The 27,807-nt window shown below is 39.7% G+C and overlaps 1 protein-coding gene across 1 annotated transcript in view; it reads right to left on the reverse strand.

Annotated features, from left to right (window-relative positions):
- The window catches only part of FOXN4 (forkhead box N4), a 44,100-nt gene extending 16,797 nt beyond the window's left edge, over positions 1-27,303 (reverse strand). Inside the window, exons 1-2 of the mRNA XM_054006693.1 lie at positions 27,271-27,303; positions 3,022-3,110 (exon numbers count right to left, since the gene is read on the reverse strand). Of these exons, the coding sequence (XP_053862668.1) occupies positions 3,022-3,107 (86 nt within the window). The 5' untranslated portion in view covers positions 3,108-3,110; positions 27,271-27,303. The remainder of the gene's footprint in view (positions 1-3,021; positions 3,111-27,270) is intronic.
- Between the last annotated feature and the right edge of the window lie 504 nt (positions 27,304-27,807).

Below are 27,807 nucleotides of genomic sequence, written 5' to 3' on the forward strand. Positions count from 1 at the left end.
TGATTTGGAAATAAAGCATTTTTAGCAAATAAATAGCCATTCCTGTGTTTGGGATCATTACGTATTTAGGAACTTTTAAAATCTCTGTTGGGTAAAGTTGCTTCACTGTATGAATATTTGGCCCAGTGGCCCTTAATGGTTCCAAAGTTGCCATTCTGTTTTACTTTGTTAGCCTAAGTGGTGTACATTAAGCACTTTGACTAATGCCAAATGATCTGAGTGAAATGGGCCTCATTAACTGCTGACTTTATAGTTATGTCAAAGGTTATGTGATATTCCAGTTACGCAATGATCACCAACCACAATGGGACTTATGTGGCTAAACTCTTCCCTGGAGAGCTACAAGTCTGATTCTATCCTGTGCTATATGGGCCCACAGCAGCTGCTACTTTTCAGGTACACAGCTATACATGGTAGATCCTGGAAGATCTAGTACAAGCTCCATGTTGTAAAATTCTACCGAAAAGAATATTCTGAGAGACCACAGCACTTGTTAGCTGAATCACTTTGCTCCTCAAGGGCCTGCTCTACAGCCCACTGACATCAAGGGGAGTCTTTCCATTGCTTTAATAGGCTTCGACTCAGAGCCTATAATTTACTTAGCTCAGTACTGGATCACCCACAGATACTCCATTGCATTATAAACTTGTCACCTGTTGTTTCAGTATTGAAAAATAAAATATTTACACTGAAATCAGTTTAGTCTTAAAAATGAATTCGTAAGAGCAACAGGTTCAGGGAATGCCAATCCAGCAAGCTCCCCTACAGCTTTATCATTCCCTAAAATATTGGCTGCAGTCAATAGAAGTGTGTGTCCCTGCTACCATTAAGGGGTTAACCTTTAAGGGTTAGAGACAACAATGTTTTCTATGGAGGAGTTGGAAATGCATCTTTTTATGCAAAGTAGGCAGGTACCTACATCCCGCAGGAGGGAGGAGTTGAGGGTGCACGAGATGGTGCTTAGCAAGGAAGGTGTTTTATGTTGCACTGTTGAATCTGCAAAAATATGTATCTGAAACCATCATCCAAGTCTGTCCTTGTCTGGACTTGACTGAGTAATACAATCCATGTCACCACTCCATCCACTATCTCTCGTTTAAATATTCTTTTGGTCCGGAAGGTCTCAAGATCCACCAAAGTGTTTTTTTTTTTTTAAAACAAGGGAAACCTTGTAATGTTTCAGATCTGACCTTTAAGCCGCACGGGTGCACATTCTCTATAAACCACATGTACAATTATTTGTAGTTACTGCCTTTCATTCCTGTCTCTCTCCCTCTGACTGTTCCCTTCTTTACCCTTCCTGGAAAACCTGGTCTCCTCAAAGTGCAACTGTCCAATTGAGAGACTCTAAGTGAGACAGAAGGGTCTTCTCAGCATAGTCCCAGCCTCCCACTCACTAATTGGAGGCCATTTCCTACTCTGCGGAGCCCTGCTGCTCCCCCATGGAGAACTCAGGACTGTGGGTTCCAGTCTTGGACTGTGGTGACAGCAGGAGAGTAAACAGAGCTGATAGAATTTGACAGGTCTATTCTTTTCTTAAAATCGTTCAGTCTAAAAGATTTTCTTTTACATAATCCAAAGTGTTTTCTCATGAAGTAGGACAAATACTGTTCCACAATTGCGGTGTAGTTCAGATCTGATGCATTTTTATCAGAAGTTTCTACTTGTAAATGAGGTCACATAATTCAGAAAACACTTTTTAAAAAATATCACAAACTAGTTAAAAACAACTTTAGCGATGTAGGAGCTGTTAGTTCTAAGAATATATAATAAATAACTAAAAGCAGTTTTAAAACCTGCTTGATCTCCAAGTAAACTAAGATACTCTGTCTCTGTCTTAAAAGTAAAATAAACCATATCCTGCATAAAAACTTTTTTGTTTGTTTGTTACTATGAATTAAAGAATCTCCCCTATATGAAAGGTCTTTGTTACGGTGCTATATGCTTCAGGGAGCTAATACTAATTTACAACTGAGCATCCACAGATCATCCACACCCTTTCTGAACAACTGAAACATTTCTTTACCAATATTTACATAACCAACAAAATGCCTAGAGCAAACAGTGCTTTAATAAACAGCAAAACAGGGTTTCACAAACCTTTCTCCATAGTGGCTTCACCCAGTATAACAAATCACTTGTTGTGCTGAAAGAAGCTGCCGGGCAATGTTTGCATTTTGAATAGAGAGAGGCTAGAGGAAGAAGAACACCTACGGCTGCCCACTTTGACCCAAGGAAATGTTGAAAACACCCACTGGCTGTGAGAGTCACCCACTTGGCATTTACAAACAAACCAACAAAAAACCCTCTTCACTTTGCTGCACTGATTCACATGCTATTATGTATTTCATAAAACATCACCTCATGTGACAAGATGTAGCTGACCTTAACCCAAAGCACTGTAATTCATGCATAACTGTCCCATGACTTCTAGGAAAAAATATTTTTTAAAAATTCTAAATGGATAAGTGTTGGTATAGGTAAATAAATGCCTACTTGCTAAAGGTTGTCAGCAAACCCAAGTTTGTTCCTGTTCATATTATAAGTAGTTTGGCATATGAATGCATTTGGGAACTAAAGCAAATATTTATTTTAATTAGGACCTTCCCAAGTGCTAGTTGAACATGACTCCTGTTTTTTCTGACTGCTTCCTATCAATTCAAAATGCTACATGAAAGGGGGCTTTTAAATCATTACTATTTTACAAGAGTATCATAGTCTGGCAAATCACACAGAGCATAGACTATACCAGAAGTTCACACCAGGCTTTGAACATATTTGCATTGACTATGATTTACTATCAAAACATTTTAAGCTAGGGTGTTTCTGAACACACAGTATGCTACAAGCAGTCACCAAAGAGAAAATTTCTTTTAAAGAGACAAGCACTAAATGTAATTAGCTTCTTCATTAAATAGGATTTCTGGAATATTTGAATTTATTTAGAAACATACATAACTGTTAGTCATCTAATGGGCCATGAGGATGCAACACCTCTTTATAAATGGATAAATTCCTCACCTGTATTCCTGCGGTAAGGGGTGATGATTTTGCCCTGAATTTCTAATGATTCCTGACATTATGGATGTAATGTCACTTTCTATCATCTCCTGTGGGGAAGACAAAAAAAAAATAATCATATAGATATGAAGTAGCTATCCAGCATTTCAGCAGTATAGAGGAAAATTTTAAAAATTCCAAATTAAAAAACCTGGAATGTAAGACAATTATTGTTGTTGGCACGTTTCCTATCACTTTTAAGAGCAATGTTTTACTTAGGCTATAAAATGTCTAAATATTTTAGAAAGGCAAAGGAGAACACAATGCAGAATATATAACTGATGTAATAAATGGGAGGGTCAAACGAATCCATTACAGACATCTCAGTTGTGTGAGCTGAATACCAACCAAATTAGGAAAACAGTTGTGTGTCAGTTTTTATATACTCAACAAAATCATATGACCTGACAATTTAAAATTTAGGAAAACTAAATGACATTTAAAAATGACAATGGCTAATATTTTAAGTACATCTAAGTTATTACCAGAAAAAACTCTGCTAAAGAATTGATGTAAAGAGACAAGTTTAAAAAAAATCTGGGTGACTGCAGAGTCATTTAAAAACACTCCATAATACAAGCAGCTGTGGCAATGAATGAGATCATTTTAGCAGAAAGGGAAGAAAAGATTCAGTCATACAACTTGCCCCAAAGAGTAACTGTTTGCAACACGATTGTTCTAAAAGTACAGCTAAGGCTGAGTGAGGAAAAAAATAAAAATTACATGTGCCAATAAGACTGACCCAAGTTTTCAGAAAAAGCTTGCAGCCTCCATGAACTAAACAAGATCTAAACATTATCTGCACATATTTCTCAATAGGAACTTGTAGATTACATTCTATGTGCTTACAGGAATATGAAATGTGCTAATTGCACAACTGTATGCAAAGCAAACCTTGCAGGATGGTACCTGGAGTGAGATCTGCGGCTGCTGCACTTCTCTGGTCTAAAGGGATCTCTCTCTTTGTAATTTGGCTGCAGTTTCAGTCTCCAAACCGTTTTTAAATTTCCCTCTCAGGAGCTGTCCAGCCCGGAGCATGCGCACAGGGCGAGTGAGTTGCTTTGCAGGGTCAGCCACAGGGCAGGGTCAAGGGGACTGCAGCATTTCCCAATCCCAGTAGCACTGAGTCCCCATCCCACCCCCGGATTGCCAGCCCCCCCCCCCCCAGGAGTTGTTCTGGCCAGCGGTTGTGCTCTCTAATCTTTTATAGCATCTAAACTTCCCTCGGATGCACCCGAGGACTGAGTTGGGAAGGACGGGAGAAAATTAAAATTTAAAAACCTGTTGCAAAATGTGTAATAGGGCATTAAAATTAGCATCCCTAGTTGAAAAAAAAAAGGGGGGGGGGTGCTAAGAAGGTATCCCGGGTTTAGACGCAGACAACATTACATTGTTTTTTAAAACGAAAGATCTCTTGCTTTTGAGTGGGGTGGTGGGCGAGAGAAGGGGCAAATGCAACAGCGCGCGCCACTTCAGCACCCCTTTAGGGGGTGAATGGGGAACAGTACTAGCGTGCGCCACTCCAGAAGCAGCTGCAACAGGATGCAATTGCAGCCTGGGATTCTTTACTGGGGAGGAAGGTGCGGTGGGGAGAGAATTAAGGGGTAATAGCAGCCGCTGGATACTGCTCTGCCAGCCGTGCCACTGCTTTAGAAGGGATCGGGGTCAACAAACTGCACGAAGAGCTTTCACCACCCAGTCCTAGGACCCGGCTCCCGCTGCAGCTCCTGAGCTGGGGGGACAACTGCACTAGTGCAGGAGTTTGCACGCACGCACCGAGCTGGGGGACAAGTGCACTAGTGCAGGAGTTTACACACGCACACACACCGAGCTGGAGGACAAGTGCACTAGTGCAGGAGTTTGCACCAACCCCCCCCCCCCAGCTCTGGGACTAGGGGACAATTGCACTAGGAGTTCGCCCCCCCCCCCCTTGCAGGCTCGCGTCCCTCGGAGAAGACTCCCCCCCCCCCCCGCTCCAGCTCCTCCGGGGGCGCCGCGGCCGGACCCTCCAGCTCTCCCGGGCAGGGGTCGCCGAGCCGCAGCTGCCCGGATCGGCCCGGTCCCTGCAGCGCCGCGGCGGAGTGATGGGGGTGGGGGGAGCGGTTGGTTCCGCCTCCCGTCCCCGGGCCGGCGCGCTCCTTCCCCGCCGCTCGGCCCGCGCCTCCGGCCGGCCTCCGCCCCTGCGCTCCGCGGGAAGGGGCCCGGGAGCCGGGCGGCCCTGCGGGTCCAGCCCCGAACCGGCAGCTCCCCAGGCAGGGGCGGGAAGCGCCCGCCCCGGGAGGAGGAGAGGAAGGGTATAAACGGGGAGGGGCGGAACGGGCTGCCACCCCCATCCCCCGGGGCTGAGCCAGATCCCCCCTGAGGGCAGGTCAGAGTGGGGGACAGCCCCCCTGAGAGAGTGAGGAGTGGGGGACACAGACCCCTTAGAGAGTGGGGAGTGGGGGACATAGACCCCCCCAAGAGAGTTGGGGACGCAGCCCCCCTGAGGGCAGGTCAGAGTGGGGGACACAGACCCCCCAAGAGAGTTGGGGACGCAGCCCCCCTGAGGGCAGGTCAGAGTGGGGGACACAGACCCCCCAAGAGAGTGGGGAGTGAGGGACACCGCCCCCCTGAGGGCAGGTCAGAGTGGAAGACACACACCCCTGACAGGGTGTCAGAGTGGGGGACACAGACCCCCCCAAGAGAGTGGGGAGTGAGGGACACTGCCCCCCTGAGGGCAGGTCAGAGTGGGGGACACAGACCCCCTGACAGAGTGTCAGAGTGGGGGACACAGAGCCCCCAAGAGAGTGGGGAGTGAGGGACACTGCCCCCCTGAGGGCAGGTCAGAGTGGGGGACACAGACCCCCTGACAGAGTGTCAGAGTGGGGGACACAGAGCCCCCAAGAGAGTGGGGGACACAGAGCCCCCTGAGGGCAGGTCAGAGTGGGGGACACAGCACGCACACACACACCCAGGGACTGATAGATTAGTGCAGGGAAGCAGCTCCCTACCCTACTACACCAACCTAACTTAGGAGGAGGGGGAGATACCCCCAACCTGTAGGTGAGAGGTGGGGACACAACCACCCCCGCTGGACCCACATGGATTGTGAGGAGGAATCTCCACTGCAAGGCTCTACCTAGAGAGTGAGCTGGGGATAGCCTCCCTGAGGGCCTGTGGGGGCGTGGGGCGTGAGGCAGCCCCTTCTAGAGATCAGGAGATGCAGAGAGATGGGGTGTGAGGAAAGGGGTGGGGGTAATGTAAGGCGAAGGAAGGATAGATGTGGGGGGATCCACCAGGGCTGGTTAACCTGGTGCTGTGTGGAAGAGCCAGTGCAGGTCCAGGGGCATTTCATGCAGCAAAGACACATTGAATAAAACCATAGCGCTCTTTATGAAAAGAATAAAGAACTGTGCTGATAAGCAAGGCTCTCAGATAGATGGAGATGAGTAATATTTTAGCAAACCAGTACACAGACATCAGTAGAAAGGAGAGGAAAAGCCACTCATTCAAACACTCACATCCACTTTCCCTTCCCATAGCCTCTCACCAGAGGTTTTTGAAGTGTGTTACAGAGGTTAAATCATGAAGCCACACAATACACCTGTGAGGTAGGTCAGTCTTATTATCTCCACTTAACAGGAAAACAGAGGGAAGTGAGCAAACTAACATCCAATACTGAGGCTGTGGCAGAGCTAGGAATAGATCCCAGAAAGCCTGGTTTCTGCTCCCTACTTGTTATCACTAAACTGCTCTTTTTGGGTTTCTCTCTGCATTGGTTTACTAAGGTAATTGGGATTTTTCTTTCCTCTTGCCTCCCATCAAACAAGTGCCATACCTTTAAGTGAGATTTATGTGAGTGCATTTATAGATCAGTGGCAATATCAAGGTGTCATTCAGAGTTTGTACACACCACACAGATGTGGAAATAGTTCAGAAACACAGTTTAAGGGTGCATAAGGCACAATCAGTACTGAAGTCAATGAGAGTCTATTGGATTTAGTGGGCCTGGAATTGAGGTCAACCCTCCCCCCTGTTTCCTATCAATAGGAATTGAAAGTGCTCAGTACCTCCCAGGATAAGGTGTCCTTAGTGCAACAGGCACACATGTAGAACCAATAACCAGCCAATATTACCAGTATTAAAAAATAAAGTAATACAGCTGTTACAGCCTGGGAGATATTGATTTTATCACTAAATTATTTGAGTACAATGATATTTTGTGCTGTTGTTTCAAATGTTATTACATGGTTCACATCACTGAGTTTCTTTATAGGTGCACATTAAGCTTAACTTAAAGCTAAAGCACTTTTAAACTAAAGGTCTTGGTTCATCAGGTGGGTGGGGGCAATGGGTAAAATACAACAATATTTCTTCTAAGCTTTCTCAGGATCTTCCTGTCCCTCTGTAGGATCAAATCTATTAAACTCTACAGTTGTCTTGTTTCCTTGTAGTAATGCATTAATTGGAAAGCTTAATTTATCACTGAGTTGCACAACTGCCGTTTAGAGCCAGTGAGCATGGAAAGTATTTTCTGGCAGCGAATAGATAGTACAGCTTACGTCTACTTTGTTCACTAGAGAAGTTTACAGAAGAGAAGAAGGTAAAGGGATGGGCAGTTTAACAGTTTGGCCCAGATTCTGCAAACACTTAGAACTTCTTGCACATGAGTAGTCCCCTTAAAGTCCTATGCATAAGTGTTTGCAGAGTGCAGCCTTTATTATTGTTATCCAGAGCAGGGAGTGGAATCTCCCAATAACAAGCTAAACATACTGTTAAACTAATATTAAAAATGATATTTAAATAGTTTTGTTCTAAATAAACAAGTATCCTTACGAGTCACCAGTATCTGTTTTATTGTCACTCTTTTTGATGTTATCTCCTTAGTTGGCTTTTCATCAGAGATCCTTTGACTGTTCTGTTCTAAGGTTTAGTTCTGTAGAAATCTGAGTTCAGGTGAACTGCAAGTTGATAGGTAGATTCTGAGAGTTTGCCTGTGGCCAGTTTTTTAGTTTTAAAAGAGTCTTCTCACCCAGTTATTGTTACACTGGAGACACTGGATTGTCGGACAGAAGTTAGAGCAACAATGTGGACAAGAAATGTAACCGTGAACTGCATTTTTACATGAAGTAATTGGGCCTCCTTACAAGGCTTAAAATAAGAGAATTCCAGAAATGGGTTAAAGAAGCTGGATGGAAGCTTATTTTTCCTTATTATTCTATATTAAGTGGTTGAACTTGGCTTTTACAGTCCTATTTAAGGAATGAGGCCAGCCCATTTGGCAGAACTGAAGTTATTTTTGTGGTGAACACTGGCAAAAAGAGTTTATTGGCTAGTTCTGCTTATCCCTTTCTATTCTTTCATTCAGATTTGGGCTAACTTAATTAGAAGCACATGGCGGAACCTGCATATAACCTTTAAAAATAATTTAACAGTAGTTAAACCTCCTCCCTCTTTTGGAGTAACTACTTTGCAGCAGATTAATCATGAAATAAAGTAACGATGAACCAAAAGAGAGAGTTACTTTATAAATGCACTTGGTCTCCAGTTCCTTTGCTCTGAAATAGGAGATTTTCAGTGTCTTATATTTTTCTGATACAGAAAAAGCATGTAGAAGCTCAATTAATTTAGTTGTGGTAGTTCGCTTTGGATGCTGTACTAACTTGCACCGAATTCACATTGCTATCAACAGATGTTCCCCCAAAATGCATCCATTTCATTTTAATTGCTTTCTGATTAACTTTAGGAGATAATTCCAGAAAAGCAAGAGACAACTGAGGAAAATACAGGAATAGTAAGACATGAGCTGGTAATGTAGAAATTTACCTAAACTATGATGACCTCTGTGCCCCATCCAGCCAGGTGATAAAAGCATTTCCCTATGTGAAAGCTATTTGGTCTGGGATACAGAGGTGCTATCTTTAGCCCAGCATGACTGAAAAACTGCTTCAAGTTTACTCTTGGTCTTTTCTGTTAGAATACATTAAAATGTCCTGACCTTTGAGCTCCTTAGTCCTGGTTAGGCATGATTTCTGATTCTATTGCTCCTTTTTCATTGGCAGAATATCTTAAAACATGTGGAGGAAATAATGATGTGCTCTAAGAGTAATGCCTTTTATTTAATAAAAGTAAGAGCTTTTTGAAAAGGAATAATTTCCCTGCACACTTCAAGCCGCTTTGTTTTATGTGGAAGACTGTATTCCCTGGCTCCTCCTTTGTTTGCACGGTGCCTTTTACAATTCATTCCCCCAACCCAGAACTTAAATAGTCTATTTCCAATTTGAACTGCAAATTCATTTTGCAAATACCTAATTTTAAATAAGATATGAAGGAATCTGCTTCTATATCCTCTGCTAACTGGATCAATGCATAGCTTCCAAATCTGTGTGTATACTTTTCCCCTCAGAAATAAAATGCAGCTATTTAGTTGCCAAAAACCTCTGTTCCCAAAACCTGTTCATTTATATTCCTTTCATGTTAATGTTTAAAATGAAATGAATGTAAATTTGAACTATATACTAGTTAATTTAAATACAGCAAACTTACAAACTCTCTTATTACAATGCCAAAACACTGTCTTTGATTCAATAATACTGTATCATTGTAACAAATTACACTTAAAAATCATTTAGTGTGAAATTGCAGATTAAGCCCATCAGGGATGGAGTTTTAGCACTAGTCTAGCCACTTGGGAGTGTACAGATGGTGAATCTGAGTTTTACAATAGGCACAATCACTGATTACACCCATGGATCTAACGGACAAAAAGACCTGCCTCACAACTAAGATAGGAAAAATACAGTGGAGGTCCTAGTGCCTGACGTGTTCAGAATAAACTACTTTTAAAAATGTCTTTACCTTTAAAAGATTTGTTTAATGTGTAGTACAAAGAAAAACCTAATTAATATGCCCTGCATTTGCAAAAGGAGTTTTATGCCTATTCTTTTTTAAATTTGTTTTTTCCACATTGCAGCCATGTAAGCAAAAACTGTATTTTTAATTGTTGGAATTATGCACATATGGGTTTGGCAGCTTCTAACTACCAGTGTCTTCAGTACTTAAACTAATACCTGCTGTTCTCTATTCAGAAGGGAGAAAGTTTCTCTCTCGCCTAGTATTGTCATGACTTTGAAAAATGCCATCTGATCTAGTCACTGATTTCAAATTTCATACTGAGGACACAAGGAATGGATCCATTATACTGATGTAAGGGGTCACCAGGATAAGGCTAGTAACAGAAAAGGAGAGCTTCTTTCCGGGTATGCCTCCACTTATAGCTTTTTTTAGAAGAAGCTTCTCTTTTTGGCCATGAGCAATGCTAACTATACAAGTTTAAGGAGTCTTATGCAAGCTCTATAACACTCATGCACATTACTGTACACTCATAAATACTCTTCTGTCACTAACATAACTGCTTTTTTTCAATTTTAAGAATGGGAGAAAGGTGAAATACCTTTATTCCTACAGTATTAGTGCAAGTGCACTTCTTGTACAATTTGATAGACTCTCTTAGTTCAATCAGCAGAAGATTTAGATTTATGTCTTTATTTCCTTCAGTGAGTTTTATAAAGTTCTCTTTGCAGAGAAAAATCCAAAAAAATATGTAATTTCAATATAAGCTAGGTTTTGTTTGTATTGCTGGCTATAATATGTGTGTAACTTTAGAAAAAAATATTATAAAATACTTCTAAAGGTCTGACAAAAGTAGAGAAATTTTGAGTTAGAGGTGACTGCGTCTCATTGTTCTTAATTATCTCAAAATTCTTAGAAGAGTTATAGATGTGTTTACCATAAACCCTATATAAAGCCATAGGCTGATGTGTAAGCTCATCGGGGCTGGATCCATCTCATTGTTATATGTTTGTACAATAGTTAGCACAATGGGCCTAGGGCCGCTAAGAACTACCACCCTACAAAAACATAATAAGAAGTGCTTGAAGGGCTGACAACCCCACAAAAGGTAGGATTCAGTGTAAAGTCTAACACTCTGTCCATCAGTTCTCCGCTTAAGCCTAATGTTGCAGCATGGTACATTGTGAGTGGTTTGCAAAAATTAGAATGTCCTTGATAGAAGGTTTGTTCTTTGATGCACAGCATAATTTATCTCTGTGCAGTGTTACGGTGTAACAATTATTTTTATATAGAATATTATACAACAGACACCGTGAAAGGATAAACATGATTTGCTGGCCCATGTTGCTGCACTTCCAATGTCTAACATAATTGCTGGCGTCAGGACTTCTTAGCAAAATGTAACCCCAAAATGTCTTAAAAGCAGTAATGTGCTTCAAGAAGTATAGTTGTAGATTTTCATTTGTCCTTCAGTGATATCATTATTGAAGAAATATAAGCCAGTGGAATTTTCATTTCTAACATTAAATCCTTTTCCACATTGACATATGATAAACCTAAAAACATTTTAAAATATTCAGGCCCTAATGTGAGCCCATAGAAGCAAGAAGATTCAGGACTGAAGCTGAAATTACTCCCTTTACTCATTGTCTGTAGGAATTGCAGCACATATGGAAGGTAATATCATCCATGTTTAGAGACACCCTCTATAACATCTAGGCATGAAAGGGTGTGCTAAGAAATAGCATGTCAATTTGAACTTGAATTTGCTAACATTTGTGAATTTCAGTGAAATCCTTATTGCTACTTAAACATGAGCATTTGTGCTTTAATTTTATTTTGTATTTTTTGGTAATAAAATATAATTATTTTAAACATGTTTGTTGCCACCTTTTTACAATAATATGAAACTCACTTTTAAAGGACTATGTAATCGATTTATGGATATAATTGACAAGTCTTGTGGTGACTGGGTGAGAGGATGGTGGGATTTCTGCAGTTGTGACTGCTTACATAATTACACAATTGACATTCCTGGTTATACTGTGGTTGTTAGGTAGGGTACAGTTTCCCTCCATCCAGTCCAAGTTACAGGGAAGAATGCATGCTTGTGACTTATGTCTTCCTACAGCCTACTAGTGGTCTTTTTCAGACTCGGGTTCACGATAGTTTTAACCCAGTCTCCACAGACTGATTGTGAGTATGACATAAATGACAATAATGCATGCTCTTAACTGTGTTCATGCCCACACAATAGAGGGTTTTCATGCAGAACAAAAGTAAAACAAGAACATTTGTAACAAAGAAGAAAATTTTCCACCTTTTTCCTGACCATTAAGAATTGTTCCCCTCAGTCTACGAGTTTACAGCTTAGGCCAAATGTGTAACTTTTGTCATAAACTCAGCTGGATCCCTTCCTTTAGAGTTCATGTTGGCCTCAGTGCTGTTGTTTGCCATAGCATTGCCTCCACACAAGAGACGTGTAGGTGGTGATTTCCATTTATTGACAGTCCAAATGGTCTTTAAAGGTTTCCCAGGCACCAGCTGTCTCTTGTTAACAACCAGAAGTGCCCTCAGGAACTTCCTCTTATTTGATGTTCAAATATATATATTTTTGACGCAACATGTGATCACATATACCAAGTCAAATGACAGTTCTCTACTGAGGAGGTACTTTATAGGGTTTTCTGGTATGTTCAGTGTGAACAAGTTGGAGCCTAATCCTTTTGTGTCCTTATATAGTCATTGACCGCTACTCCCTGCCTTTCCTTATCGAGCTAAGTCTTTCCACAGTTTGAAAGCTTTGATATCAGCACTTTCCTTGATACCCGTATTCAATAGTTATTTTTCTATATCACAGTATAAAAATTCCTCAAGATGTATAGATAGACTATGTCTGCCACTTCATCCCATCAGCCCCCGTTGTCACTTCCTTGACAAAGATAATTAGATTTGTTAGGCATGACCTCTTCTCTCTGAATCTATGTTGACTGTCTTTGTCCAGCCTGTACCTGTCCAGGCATTCTCCTATTTGTTCCTTTACAGTGACTCTGGAGTCATTCCTAAGGACAGACTTCTCTGAAACCAAGCTTCATTTGTAATGAAAGAGGTGCCGGGGCTCAAGCAATTTTTTTACATTCATAACTGATGCAGCAAGCCCAGAGGTGCCAGGGCTATGAACTGCCAAGCCCAGAGGTGTTGGGATTCAGCCCTAGCAAGCCCTGGCCAAAGTAAGCACTGTCTGAATCCTCTCTATCCCTTCTTTTTTGACCCATCCTCTCCTTTTCTTAAGTGAGCCTAATGTTAGTGAAAGATGCTATACTGACAGTATTGGAGACTAAAGTCTTTACTTATCCACAGAACAAGTATAACATGGAGGCAAGTTTCAATCTATGTTGCCCCTTGCCAGAGCCTTAATTTGGCTTCAGGTGGTGAGTGATGAGTTAGATCACCATACCTATTCAGTCCTTAGCTTGTGGACTGAGACTGTCAAGAAGGATGGTAATTATAATGCTGATTTTGGTGATACGATCACCAACTTATGGCGCATAGAACATTGAATAGCCATGACTTAAGTCATAACTAATCTGGGATGGATTCAGACAGTCACAGGCCCTTCTACCCAGTTTCTCTGCTCCTGTTTTGCTTCTTAGAGTCATTTTAGCCTACCTTTTGGATAAGATTTGTGTATGGTGAGATTTTAAACCCTGTTCAGCCAAGCATAGTGCTTTTCAAATGTCAATAAAATTGCTAAGACTTAAGTTCCTCTTCCTTTGATCTCCTTATAGAAGGAACCCATGGAACAAGTTAAAACAAGTTTCTGCATTCTGCCGTATTTCCTATGGATGCAACAGGTGCAGACATCTGATCCCCAGCCTTTCAGTGGCTGGAACACTGGGGCCTTGTCTACATTGGGATTTCAACCACTGATGTTGTTTTACCAGTACAAGTCCCTACCATAGACATGATTTACACTGGTACAGTGCAGTGTGCTCTTGTGCAGTTATATGGGAGCAAATCAGGCTGGACATATATGATTTTTGTCTATGTTAGGAGTTTACACTGGTAGGCTCATACCTGTTTTTCAAAGAAATGTTTTTAAAAGTAGCAAGTGACCTTCAGAGTGTGGGTTGTCATGTAGCTAGTTACTGCTTAGTGTACAGCTGAAAATTTATGTTGGTGTCAAAAGTATTGCTTCTTGCACTAATATTTTTCTTTTGTTCCCCATTTTGGAGTTTCATTCCACATCTGAGTTTCAAATCAACACGTGCTTGGAGATCTAGTGGAAACATAGCACATTGGGGTCAGAGTTTGGGATCTTTGATTCGAGATTGGCCTAGAAGATGATCACTTAGAGTTTTTGGTTGTTTCTTTTTGCTTCAGTGGGAGCTGGATGAGGTGATTAGCCTCTGAAGTAGTAAGTTAGTTGCTTTACACAACGATGGCCAGCTGGAGGGCATTGACTATAGCTTCAAGGGGAGCTGCGGCTTTTGCAGAGAAGGTTGCTGTAATGTCTAGACTTGACAGAATGGATGGAGTGAAATTAAGCTACTAACTGAACCATATAGATACAGACACAAATTGATACAAGATTATGATTTGTCATTTCGCACTTTAAAGTCTCACTAAAACTGCTCTTCATTAGTCAGAAATCCAGTGTCCAAGACAAGGGCTATCCATACGGCCAAATGGCAAAGTTTAGCTTCAGATCCAAACTTTGCAACGCTTAAGACTGTTTGGTCCAGAGTTTAGCCCAAGCCCCACTAGTGCCGGGCTAATTTAAACTGTTGTCCTGTGTATTTGTTTAGCATTAGGTTCATCACTCACAGCTAGAAATATTGTTAATGGTTATACTTTTTTGGAGGAAAATTATTAGCTCATTAATAACAAATATAACATTTTTTGTGCAGTTTCTGATATAGCAGTACTTTCTGCCTATAAAATGACACAAAGTATCTCAGCCAAACAAAATTACTTCAAAAAAATCCGAAACCTTGGCTTGCTAGGCTGAAATACAGTAGATTTGTGAAACCCAAATACAATATGATGATTTAGGAGAAGCAGCATCAAAAACTATTTTTAGCATAAAGTATGCTCTAGTATACTACATTCAGCTGGAGCAGTTAATAAGATCTGACAATTGCAAGAATCCGTCAGCCCATAATCACCTATTAAGCAATCCAATAATTTTTTAAAGGACAGTGGGCAAAAATATCACAATCTGGGATATAACATTTGGTTTCCATTTCTTTTTCCAGCTACAATGAAAATGAAGTAAGCATACAACTGCCTCCAAATGTGTATCAGACTTCATAAAAGCAAATCTGTTTTTCCTGCCACATGCTCGAGAAGAACAGTTAAAGAAAATGAAAGCTAACAAGGGATGTTTTCTGGAATCTCTGGCCCTAATTCTGAAAACACTTACACAGAGATTAAATTTACTCACGTGAGTAGTCATATTGAAATTGTTGCTGTGGCAATTCCCATGTTTCTGTTAACTCAATGGGACTGCTCACATGTGTAAAGTTGAGCATGTGTGTGTTTGCCTAAGGATTTAAGACTAAAATCCCTTCTCTTCAACCAGCTTTAATCAAATTAACACCATTGAGATGTAGTTGCTGTTACTCATGGATAGCTTACTCTAGCAGATTCTCTGCTACCTAAACGTTTGTGTGCTAAACATTGCCACATTTAGGTGACTTTTGCTTCATGTTTACAAGATGAGGAAATATAAATAAACCATTTCTTCATATTCCCTGACCAAAATCCTTAATTTCAGTAATTAGAAGACACCATAGTACAGACATGCTGTTTCATAAGAGTTTAGGCTACGAGACTTAAAACAAACATTTTCAAAAGCATTTCATGGTTTGAGGGAATAGTCAATTAACCTTCTGTTTCCTGTGGGGAACCCTGCAAAGAACTGTCAACAGTTCAGTTTAGAGATTTGTCCAGTGACCTACAAGGTTACCAAGTTCACAAATGCATGTAACAGTGTCATCATCGATTTGTTTCCTGGGTTACTATCACAAGAGAATAAACCAATTGTTTGACAGTTTCTGCTACAGTCCCCGGGCGACCAACTGAATGATGGGTGCTGGCCTACGGGTCTGGTGTGCACCAACATAGCTTTTCACAACTGGAGCCAGTCAACAGGAAAAAGAAAAACTCCCATAGCTTCAAGATATATGATGGGGCTGGTTCCTTCCCCCCATAATTTTTTTTTTAGAGGGGGTAAGGGGAATTCACAGGCTGCCTACTCAGCTTCTTTGTATTTTCAAAACTCTTCAAATGCCAGTGTAAAAGAAAAGGTTGAAAACGTTTGATTATTCTAGTGGCCACAGGCCCGAGATTTAAGTGACAGCAACATCTAACATTTAATTCCAAATTAAGGGCATTCTGTGGGAGCAGTAGAAATTGATTCAGAAGATGTACCTGCTGGTAAAAGTCAGGTTTATCCATTCTGAGGCGTTGAGGAAAGATTATACCGTTCAGCTACAGAGGCTATACAAGTGACCAGATTTTATAGTGGAATTGAAAGGACGCTGAGGGCCAAGTCCTACCACTGAAGTTAGTGGGAGGAGCTTTGGAAAAGGAAGGCAGGGTCAGGCCATAAGTGATGTGATATTTTCCAAAGGATTAGAAAAGTGTAAATGAAAACAGAAAACCAACAGTTGGCCTTTGGGTTTGGCTTTGCATTGAGTGGTATGTAAACAGGAGTGTAGCAACTTAGTAAGGAGTGGATATTGTCCCAGCTGAATGAATAACAAGTGATGGTTTCTCTTTTACTGAGCACCAGAATATTATGGGGGTAAGATTTTAAAAGGCTGAACTTGGTGAATGGATGTTTGACATATCACCATCAGTACTGATTGGGTGCTGACTATATAGATTACTTCAATGCCTTTCTATTTATTTATTTAAAAAATCACTTATTCTTCAGTTAAGGATTTAACTACTGTATAAACTTACAAATGCCAGGTAATTCCAAGTTAAGACATGCATATCTTTATGGCACCAAGCCAAACGATGATGTGAGGCATTAAATGGTTCAATGGTGTGAGAAGATGGAGTGTAAGCATTACATTTAATTTTCCTGGCTTTGGCATTTTGTCAGACCCTTACCACTTAATTTTCAAAGTGTTGACCAGGGTGTTAGCTGCATGACTCTAGATGATTTTAATCAGAACAGCCCATTGAATCAAGTACAGCCCTTTGCAAATCTGGAGGTTAATGCCAATTAAACAGAAATATTTGGTTAGGCATATGTCGGAACTGTTGTTACAGAGCTGATACTCCCTGACTTTGAATACATATCTATACCTTTTATTGATATTTTATTAACAATAGATTGGAATGACATGGTCTAAGCTGCTCTGGTATATTGTATAGTGTTCTATTTAGTATGCATATTAATAAGCTTTAAAATAATGTTAACATGGCATTGACAGTTTTAATAGCTGTTTTTCAATTGGATAAATATTATCATTTTAATATTCCTGTCAAAAACATTGTGCTTAATCACTTTTCAAATTGCATTTTATAAACGGAAGCCATTTTTAAGTTATACAACTACAGAAGGAGAAATGGCCATATCTAACATTTTAAACATGCGTTAAAAGAAAAATCACTTGAGGACTGAAACGTTATACCAAATTTCTTCTTGGAGCAAAGTTTTTACTGCTCAGTTAGAAGCTCTAACTATAGTGACTTATTACTAGAAATGTTGACAAGTCTTAAACATAAAATGTTAAATTTATAATAAGTGAATAAGGCCTCTTGTACTACAGGTATGCACGTTCCTGTATGTAAAGACAGTCATAACAGCGAGATTCTACTTCAGGCAAACAAACTTCCTTTTCAGCTGTTGCTTCAAAGATTGCTGTATAACTTTTGGTGTGAATCTGCATTGACAAATTTGGGGGGTTTCTTCCTAATGCACAAATTGTTCTTGCATATCCTTTTATAGTCATAGCATCAGATCTGTGTTTGAAATGTTGTCTTAAAGATAATTTCAAGAGAGACTTAGAGTAGGTGTAATACCATGTTTTTACTGGAAGTGCCCTACTCTAGAAATGCTCACAATGAATAATTTAGTTTAATTCACTTGGATAATCTTAAAGTCAAGTATCCAGTATGAGAACCACTAATAACATATATTTCAGCTTAGAAGAGGATTCCTTGCTTTTTTAAAAGTACAGATAAGGATATCAGCTGCTAGGGAAGTCTTGGAACTGGAGAGTTAATTTTTCATGCAGCAAAAATTTCAGTCATGAAGAAAGTTTCTAAGAAAGTTTTGAGGGCGCGAAAATGGAGTTTAGAGTTATTTCAGCATATATTTATGATGGTTTAATCTTTATTCTCGACATTGCTGAGTATTTTGAGTTTTGGATGCACATTTGTCAGTTATAGATTCTGATCAGGAAACTATCCCAAAATGAATAACTGAGAATATAAAGTACCAAATGAAAATCCAGTATTTACCGTAAATGCCACAAGATTTAAGAATATTTTCTAAGCTGAGGTGTTGGGGATCCATGATTTTTATTTCTGAAGATATTATGAAAAAAGAAACCTGGTCCCAATGATTTTCCACATAGTTTTCCCTATGTATTGGGGATTGACACCAGGGATTACAACTTCGTATTATTTAAGAATGTGTATGAGATAGGGATTTACTGGGGAAGTAGCGGGAACAAGACCATCAAAGATATTGAGCAAGAACTATGTGTTCTTCAGTGTGGGAGATGGCGGGAGTTCAGGCAATTTGGGCTACATCCAGGTTCAAGGCCATGGGCTAGATGGCTACAGCAGTCAGTCTTCACAGTTGACTGTGCTGGCTGCTCTGATCTTGCAACATCCCCTGTTGCCCATTCCTTGTAAGTGCACTGTCCTGAGTTCTGAAGGAAGTCACTGCTACTTGTCCAGTTAGAAGTGTCATCTAAGTACTAGGTGGGACAATTTAGGGGAGAAGAAATGAGTTGTTCAGTAAAAAGCAGAGAGAAAAGAAGAAACTAATACATATGAATATGAATTTAGTGACTGTGAATAATTTAATATAGTATGATGAAGGATTAGTTTTGCAGTGAAACAGAGCATTAATAGTTAGGCGATAAGGTTCTATTTCTAGCTTTACCATTGACCCCTCAAGTCCCAGGGAGCGTAGTTGTCCAAAGTGTCAACTAATTTTGCGTGCCTTAATAATGAATGTCCAACTTGCCATACCCTCGGGTCTAGTTTGCAGAAGCCACTGGTAGTGGCATGTTCTCAGCACCCCTGAAAATCAGGCTCTAGTTGGGCATCCAAAAATGGAAACAGCCAAAATTAGTGGCACAGTTGAAAATTTAACACTCAATCTCTCTTAGCCACATGGTGTAATCAATTTTTAAGCAGAAGTCGCCACTAAAATTAATGGGATGTTTTGCTCAAATACTTAATAGTATGATATGATCATCTCTGCCTAGGTTTCCTCATCTGTAAAATAGGAATCTGTCTCTCAACGTTGCTTTAAAGCTTAATTCATTAGTGTTTGTAAAGCACTTGAGATCCTCTGAGGGGAGAAGCCACAGCAAGGCAAAATAATATGTTCTGCTGTTGCCACAAAGGAGAAAAATTAAATTTCCTCAGAGGCAAACTGCTATATACTTAATTTCAATCTGGCCCAGTTGTGGATAGCAAAATTATAACATCCTAGAAAAATAGGCTCTATATTTGAAATGCTGATGGGTGCTTAACTATAGTTGAGCTCAGAGATGTTGCTTATATGGTAATTAAAAAGTACCTTTTTAATATGAACATTTGTAACTCCGTGCATAGTGTTAATCTGTATTTAGCTAAACCACATACTCCCAATCTTAGTACCTTAAGTGCAAATTCCTTTTAAGCATCTGACAAAATGACATGAGTTTCATTATTTGTTAACCCATTCCATGGCACTTAAATTTGTTCTTTTGAAGCATCACATTACCTCTGACACTCAAGGGATGAAATCAAGAAAGATTGGTGAAAATAATGTATAGAATACTGCCCGTTGGTGTTAACCATAGCAGTGATGTGCAAGTGGTGCTAAGTCTAGTGAAACATGTGTTGATTGTTCAAACTAAAGTGCGCAGTTATTAACATTTCAAGATTAGTCACAGATTTAATAAAAATATAAAGCCCTGGCTATGAAAAAATTAGAAAATGACAGACTGAGGGATCTCTGTGGAATTGTACATACACACACAAATCCTCAGCTTCTCACAGATGTATACAGCTGGCATTGGTTGCACTCTAATAGGTGTGATTTTTTTTGAATACAGGCAAGCATGTTAATTTGAGTGTAATAGAATCCTCCCCCGTCTTTTCAGGTCCCTAAATGCCTTCCATTTTCCCTTGGCTTGCCATGCCCCCTCAGTCATGTGGGCTCCCAGTTAAAGGGAACTTTCCAATTCATTATTGTGCATGTGTTTATTTCTATTGTGATAGTTGCCAGAGGTTCTAATCAGGATCAGTGCCCCATTGTGCTAGGTGCTACATAAACACATGGAGGGACATGGTCCCTACTCCAAAGAGCTTGCAGTCTATGTTTATTCCCATCTCTGTACCCCCCAATCCATAGAGGCAATTGGGCGGATGGCTATTTGAGTAACATCAAATATTTTTTTACCCATGGTCTGAGTATGCTGCCTCCACAACACATTCCTCCCAGATGATAAGAGTTCAGGGTCAGGAACAAAACTGGTGTCTCCCAGATGTCATTGCAGCAGATTGGCAAAAGCCTGTCGTAGTGCTAATAACCACTATGGTGTCATTTTAGCAATTATGTGTTTGTGCTTTTCAAACATGTACATAAGGAATCCCTTTTGTGGGGCTTACAGGGAGGTGGGGTGGGGTAGAACGCTGGGTAAGATTACAAATCCTAAAGAGAAATTTGCTCACTATCCATTTTTTTTTTCAGCCCAAAGAGAAAAAAGTCCAATCATGGGTAAGCACAGATGCTCCTTGACTATTCTTTTTTCTGCCAGACGACACAGAATAGATTTAAAAGGCAAAGCATGACTTTGTAGGTTAATACGCACGAGGGGGAGGGGAACACAGGATAGAATGCAATCAGGAGCATCATTAGACATTGAGAAAGATATCATTAGATTAAAAAAATGTTTTTGCAGAGAAACAAAGGAGAAACAATGTGTCAGGATTGCCCAACGCAAACTTCAGAGTCATTGTCCTTGACAATGGATGCACCAGCAAACTTTGCCTCTGAGAGGTTAAAAATTCCAGCCAGGGTAAAAGTGATGTGAACAGACAGTGACTGTCATTCTAGCCTAATAAACAGGCAGCAATACTCTACATCTCCTGCTCAGTTAAGGATTAATTACTCATTTAAAATGACAGCTACTGTCTAATGCCTAAAAGTTTAGAGTAGTCACTCACCATCCCATCCCTGTTACTTCAAGGACAAATAGCTTGGGTTGTCTCAGTCAAGTTTCTCCATTTGTCAGCTCTTGCAATAGTATATTTAGAAAATGCTGAGCAAATAATAAGTAAATCTTTCCTATTTTTTGACCCAAAAGAAGATAGTGTAGTAACCATCTTTTACTGCTACCAAAACAGCCAGATTTCTTTCCTGTATCCAAATTACCCTTCAAGGTTTTTAATACTTCTTTGTGTGAAATCCGATGTAAATCGTCATATCAAAATTATATCTATTAAACATTAGATAAGAAAATTCCTGATCTTCCTAAACTCTTCAAAGCAGGTACTGGGATGAAGTTGGGCACCCTTATTTTTTCTCTAAGGTTTTCAGTCGTCATAGTAAATACGTTTCGTCTTTTACGGATGAAATATTTTATTGGTTTAAGGTGCAGGCTGAATAGGTAGATGAATGATAATACAATAATATGTAATAGAAAGAGAATCTGTTAGGATTATTCATGTGCTTTTGGATTTGATTTATTTCCTTATTTAATAACTAGGTTCCTAAAGACTCCTTAAGCTTGAATGACCCATGTTTTGTTGCCAGGTCTATTCCAGTGACCCCTGCCAGGACCCCTGCCCCAATTCATCTATCAGACAAAAATGAATCTATTCCAGGAGCTATCAGTCCTCATTATCTCTAATTGTGCCTGACAGTTGGAGACAGGCCTCATTATTTTTAATTGGTTCCTATAGTTTTAGAGTTAAATTAGACACAGTTTAATTCAGATAGCTCATATACATTGGTATGACAGTCAGAGTAAAGTTGTATTTTAAGTTTTATAAAACATCAGTTTTTGTGTCCAATTGGCTTTATTGCTGTGAGCTGTATGAAACCTGACTGTATCTAAATGAAATATGTTTATTTGTAATTTGAGACTTGTAAACATCTGTTGCACCTATTCATTAAATATAGGTACCTGTTGAGATTTGAAACTCAGGAATTTGCCATCTCATTATGAGGGAATAATTTCATACATGCCTTGCTTATATAAAGTCCTAAGTAATTTGTGTGTACTAATGAACGTACGAACCTGGGAGGCTGGGTGGGTTAAAATATAGATGGAATTGATTTAAAGATAAACACACACAAATTGCTGAAACATTTCTGAAAGCAAATTATGCTATTGAAGGAAAGATTTCCTTAATGGTTTGTCCATCTCTCCACCCATATGCATCATATTCTTAGAACTAAGCAAGATGTTTTAGAAAAATGTATCTTCATTACATCAAACTTAATTGCTTTCTGTCTGAAACTGTATTAAGTGTAAAATACTGCATCTTGATTTGAAAGAGGACTGGATAATTTTGTGATCAATAAAATATCATTTGTAGAAGTTAATATATGGAGAAACAAACCTCATGCTCCAGGGCCACAATATTATCACCACAAGAGTCAGGAAGCCATTATTCCTCTCCCCTATGGAATACGGCACAAATTGGCCAGATGCAGTGTAAATGGGGCGGATCTTACCTTCTCTGAAGCATCAGGTCCTGGCCACTGCTGGAGGCACAATATCAGACTAACTGTCAATGGTGGGATCTTGTTTATCAAATACTATGTTTATATATTGTGTATTATAAGTTACGGAACCACATAAGTTTAAGGGGGCAATTCTGATGATTTTTTCCAGACGACAAGGAATGCTAGTCTATAAAACAAAGACAGTAACTATGGGGAGGGATATAGGTTTTGGAGTATACCCGATTCGAGTAGACATCATACGGCTGAGATTTAGCATGGTTAGTGCCAGTGGAAAAGAAGACCTGTGGTGTCCCATTAGAATTGAGCATCTGAAATCTTCAGCTGCCCATCAGAACATATATCTGAAATCTCTTGGCCCTTCCTGTTGCAGAAGTTGGAAATCTTCAATGAAGTGAGGGGTGAGGAGAATGCTGAGGGACAGGATGATGATTCTAGTCACTTTCTTTTCCCAAAGAGATAATGTACTTTAGGCCGTTCACAACAGAGGAACAGTCTTCAGCAGAATCATCCGCGGGGAATAGAAAGGTCTTGTCATGGAAGAGTGCAGTTCTGACCACCCTCACATAATTGTGCCTCTGTCAGTCTCTGGGAACAAACAGTCATATACTATGAGTGTTTTAAAAATAATACAAGAGTTTCAAAGATACACATTATAGGTAGTTAACTTTTTCTTATGACTGTGGTTTTTGCCAATATAATCAAATAGAACATTTTGCTTGTCAGTTTCCCTTATTTTCTTCTTTTTAATCTTGTGTAGAGAGGGAGTTTACTGAGCTGGAGTGCTGTTGTTGCACAGTAATCTTCAAAAAAACATGAAAATTCATCTCCACATGTTGTTTTTCCTTGACGATATGCATTGTAGACATGTCTTTGCTAATATATCTGCAAAGAGTAATTTGATCTTTGAATTGACCTCAGTATATAGGAGGAAACAAACAAAAGGTTTTTTTATTTCAACAAAAACAGTACTTGGCTGGGCAAAAAGAAGGGGCCTCAATCATCATCTGTCTTCTTAGTCCAAGCACCAACTCTCTTGTCTTGCTTTCCTTTACTCTCCAAGTGAGTGATGCAGAACACTGTCTACTCTTCCAGCTACAGCCCTGCCAGGTATACGAAAATGGATTCATTAACTCCTCATATCAGCAGGTTTAGACTTTATTCAACAGATTTTCTATTTCCAGACATACAAGTATAAGAAACTCCTGGAAGTGAGTAGGGCTATGGAGCAAGATGAGAATAAAGAGCTTCCCAAAACTCCTACTCATATACAGAGTTTTAAAATGAAAATGGTGTCTCTCGATAGAGAATGTTGCCAGACTTACCAGAAGGGCAATAACCCTGCTCCTGATCTCCAAAGGTGACCTTGTCACTTAGTGACTCCTCTCATGCAGGTGCTGTTGAGAAAGCCATACCAGTGCAGCCTGATAAGCCCAGTCCTGCAACCCTTACTCACTCTAGTAGTCCTTAGTCATGCAAGTAGGGGTTTGCAAATGCAGGCCCCATGCCTTTTATTTGCAGCATGCAGCTGATGAACACTGGACGTATTGTGATGCTCAGTCCTGAAGTCTTTACTCACGTTACTGTACTTTACTCATGCAGGTAATCCTAGTGAGCTCAATGGGACAACTTGCAGAAGATATAATCATGCGAGTAAACTTTACACAATCAAGCCTTTTACTTAAAAAGAAGTAAGAAGACTCAACACAACATATTAAAAGAAAAAAAATTGGTTTCCTGACAGTTTTTCTTATTAATGGGTAGAAGTCTTGTTACCTCTACCTGCTTTTGTCCCCAGATCAAATGCTTTGAAGGGGGGAAAAAAGAAGTTAAACATTGTATCTTTGTTTTGGGATGTGACAAACTAAATTAAACAAGACATTTCTCACAACTAAGTGTGAGCCCAGGAATATTAAAACCCAAAGCAATGTTTTTCCTTTTTGCTCAGGAGAAAAGAAATTGTAGCCCTCTTAAAATATCACACAACTTATATTGTGTCAAATATTTATATCACAAGTTGTAGCTTCTTCTATCTGTTATGTTTAAGTGACACTTTCATCATACACAGGATTTGTCATCAAAACTATAAGTTAATGTGTTGAAGAAAAAGAACAAGGGTATGTAGTATTTATACACTCCATATATCTTTCTAACTGGTTTCTTTGGCCTGTGTATAGGCATCCATTACGGACCAAATCTCCATCATGCCCTCTCTTAGCTGCCTCTAATATGTTTCTTCTTAAGTATGTTAGACTCACAGCATAGATTAATGTCTGAATGAGTCCTTTGTTGTGTATTATACTGGACATAATCTCTAGCTTTTTTTCCCCTGCAGTGCTTTTTGGGAACAAAGGTGACATCGCAGATTAAGGCCTCTAAAGGACTGCTATACCTTCACTCCTCTTGTTGTGAATGACTATCATTTTAAATTGTTAGAATCCATTTGGCATTTTAATTGTTTTTTTTTAATTTTATTTTATTCTGTTTTTAAGGCCAATCCTTAAAGATAAGAAAGGAGGGATGATAGTTTAATTTATTCCAACCAATGTATTTTTATTGCAGTGGTAAAAGAGCACTGTAACTAATAGAGTTTCTTGTACGTAAGGAAGTTGTTACTGTCACACATGTTATAGACATTTATAGATTTGTTTATTCAAAACAGCAGACTGCAGATGAATCTAATAGTTCTCTCTGAAATCAGGTTTTCAATGTTTCAGTTTTTCAATATTTACACTACTCACATAGCTATATAAAAAGTAAACCTGTGCTATCTACTCACTAAAGAAAATCTACAGGATTTAAGTGATAAATTGAAATGTGAGTTACATGTGCTGGAGGCCTAACACTGCCAGTACTAAAGCATCCTTGAAATTTCTAAATAATGTAGATGACAGTTTCCTAACTCAAAAAATGTTGTCACCAACATGTGGGAATTCTATATTAGACCTTGTCTTGACAGATAAAGAGGAACTGATAACAGAACTAAAAATTAATGGTATCTTAGGTACAAGTGATCATGACTTGATCACATTTATAATGTGTATACTGAATGAACACTAATATATATATACTTGGTGGGGCCAATTTCACAAAGCTGAAAACATTTATGAACCAAATTACCTGGGAGGAAGAATTTAGTCAGAAAAATGTGAATGATAATTGGGAATTTGTTTAAAAACATTTTGGTAAATGCCCAAAAAGCCACAATCCAACATCAGGGAAGAAGGCCATATTGGTTAAAAAACTGATCTAGTTTAGCATGGCCGTGAAGGCATCTCTCTCTGTTTCTCTCTCTCTAACAAATAGAAGAAAGGGGAAGTTGATAGTAATGAATATAAATCAGAAGTTAGAAATTGTAGAAAAATGATGAGGGAAGCCAAGGGACACAAGGAGAAAAGTGTGGACAATAAGTTTTTAAAGTATATTGGAAAAAGGAAATCCTGACAATGGTATTAGCCCATTACTAAATAGAAATGGTAGAATTATCAATAATAATTCAGAAAAGGCAGAACTGTTCAATAAATATTTCTGTTCTGTATTTGGGGAAAAAACAGAAGGTATAATCTTCTCATGTGATGGTAACACTTCTTCCATTCCACTAGTCTCTCTGGAGGATGTTAAACAACAGCTACTAAGGCCTGGTCTACACTAAGGGGGAGGGGGAATCGATCTAAGTTATGCAATTTCAGCTACTTGAATAACGTAGCTGAAGTCGACATACTTAGATCGACTTACCATGGTGAGTCGACTGCTGCCACTCCCCCGTTGACTCCGCCTGCACCTCTTGTGGCTGTGGAGTACAGGAGTCGATGGGACAGCGCTCGCAGATCGATTTATCGCGTCTAGACTAGAAGCGATAAATCGATCCCCGCTGGATCAATCACTGCCCGCCGATCTGAGATTGGACATTTTTAAATTAGCAGGCCAGATAACTTGCATCCAAGAGTTTTAAAAGAGCTGGCCGAAGGGCTGGCTGGACCATTAATGTTGATTTTCAATAAGTCTTGGAACACTGGGGAAGTTCCAGAAGACTGGAAGAAAGCTAATGTTGAACCAATATTTAAAAAGGGTAAATGGGTAATTACAGGCCTTTGAGCCTCATCAATCCAAAGTAAGATAATGAAGTGACTGATGTGGAACTCAATTAATAAAGAATGAAAGGAGGGTGATATAAATCAATGCCAATCGACATGGTGTTATGGAAAATAGCTCCTGTCACACTAATTTGATATTTTTTTATGATGATATTATAAGTTTGGTTGATAAAGGTAATAGTGTTGACATAATAGACTTCTGTAAGGAATTTGACTTGGTATTACTCTGCATGACATTTTGATCTAGATTGCTAGGTAAACTGGATGCAAGCAAACAATATGTGTTTGAATGCAGCTAAATATTAATGTACACATCTGGGAACAAAGAATATAGGCCATACTTACAGGCTGGGGGATTCAATCCTGGAAAGCAGTGACTCTGACAATGGATAATCAGCTGAACATGAGCTTCCAGTGCAATGCGATAGCTAAAAGGGCTGATGCCATCCCTGGAAACATAAACAGGGAAATCTTGATAAGGAGCAGAGCGATTATTTTACCTCTGTATTTGGCCCAGGTGTGACCACTGTGTTCAGTTCTGGTGTCCACAATTCAAGAAGGATGTTTCTAAATTGGAGAGGGTTCAGGGAAGAACCACAAGAATGATGAAAGGATTAATTAGCCTTCCTTATAGTGATAGTCTCAAAGAGCTGGATCTATTTAGCTTAATAAAAGGAAGGTTAAGGATTGATTGATTACAGTGTATATGTACCGACATGGGGAACAAATATTTAATAATGGGCTCTTCCATCCAGGGGCGGCTCTATGTTTTTTGTTGGCTCAAGCACGGCCTTCAGGCAGCTTTCGGCGGCACGCCTGTGGGCGGTCCACTGGTCACGCAGATTCGGCAGCGTTTCTGTGGGTGATCTGCCGGTCCCGCAC

The sequence above is a fragment of the Malaclemys terrapin genome, chromosome 16, assembly GCF_027887155.1.
Source record: "Malaclemys terrapin pileata isolate rMalTer1 chromosome 16, rMalTer1.hap1, whole genome shotgun sequence".
Classification (NCBI taxonomy): domain Eukaryota; kingdom Metazoa; phylum Chordata; order Testudines; family Emydidae; genus Malaclemys; species Malaclemys terrapin.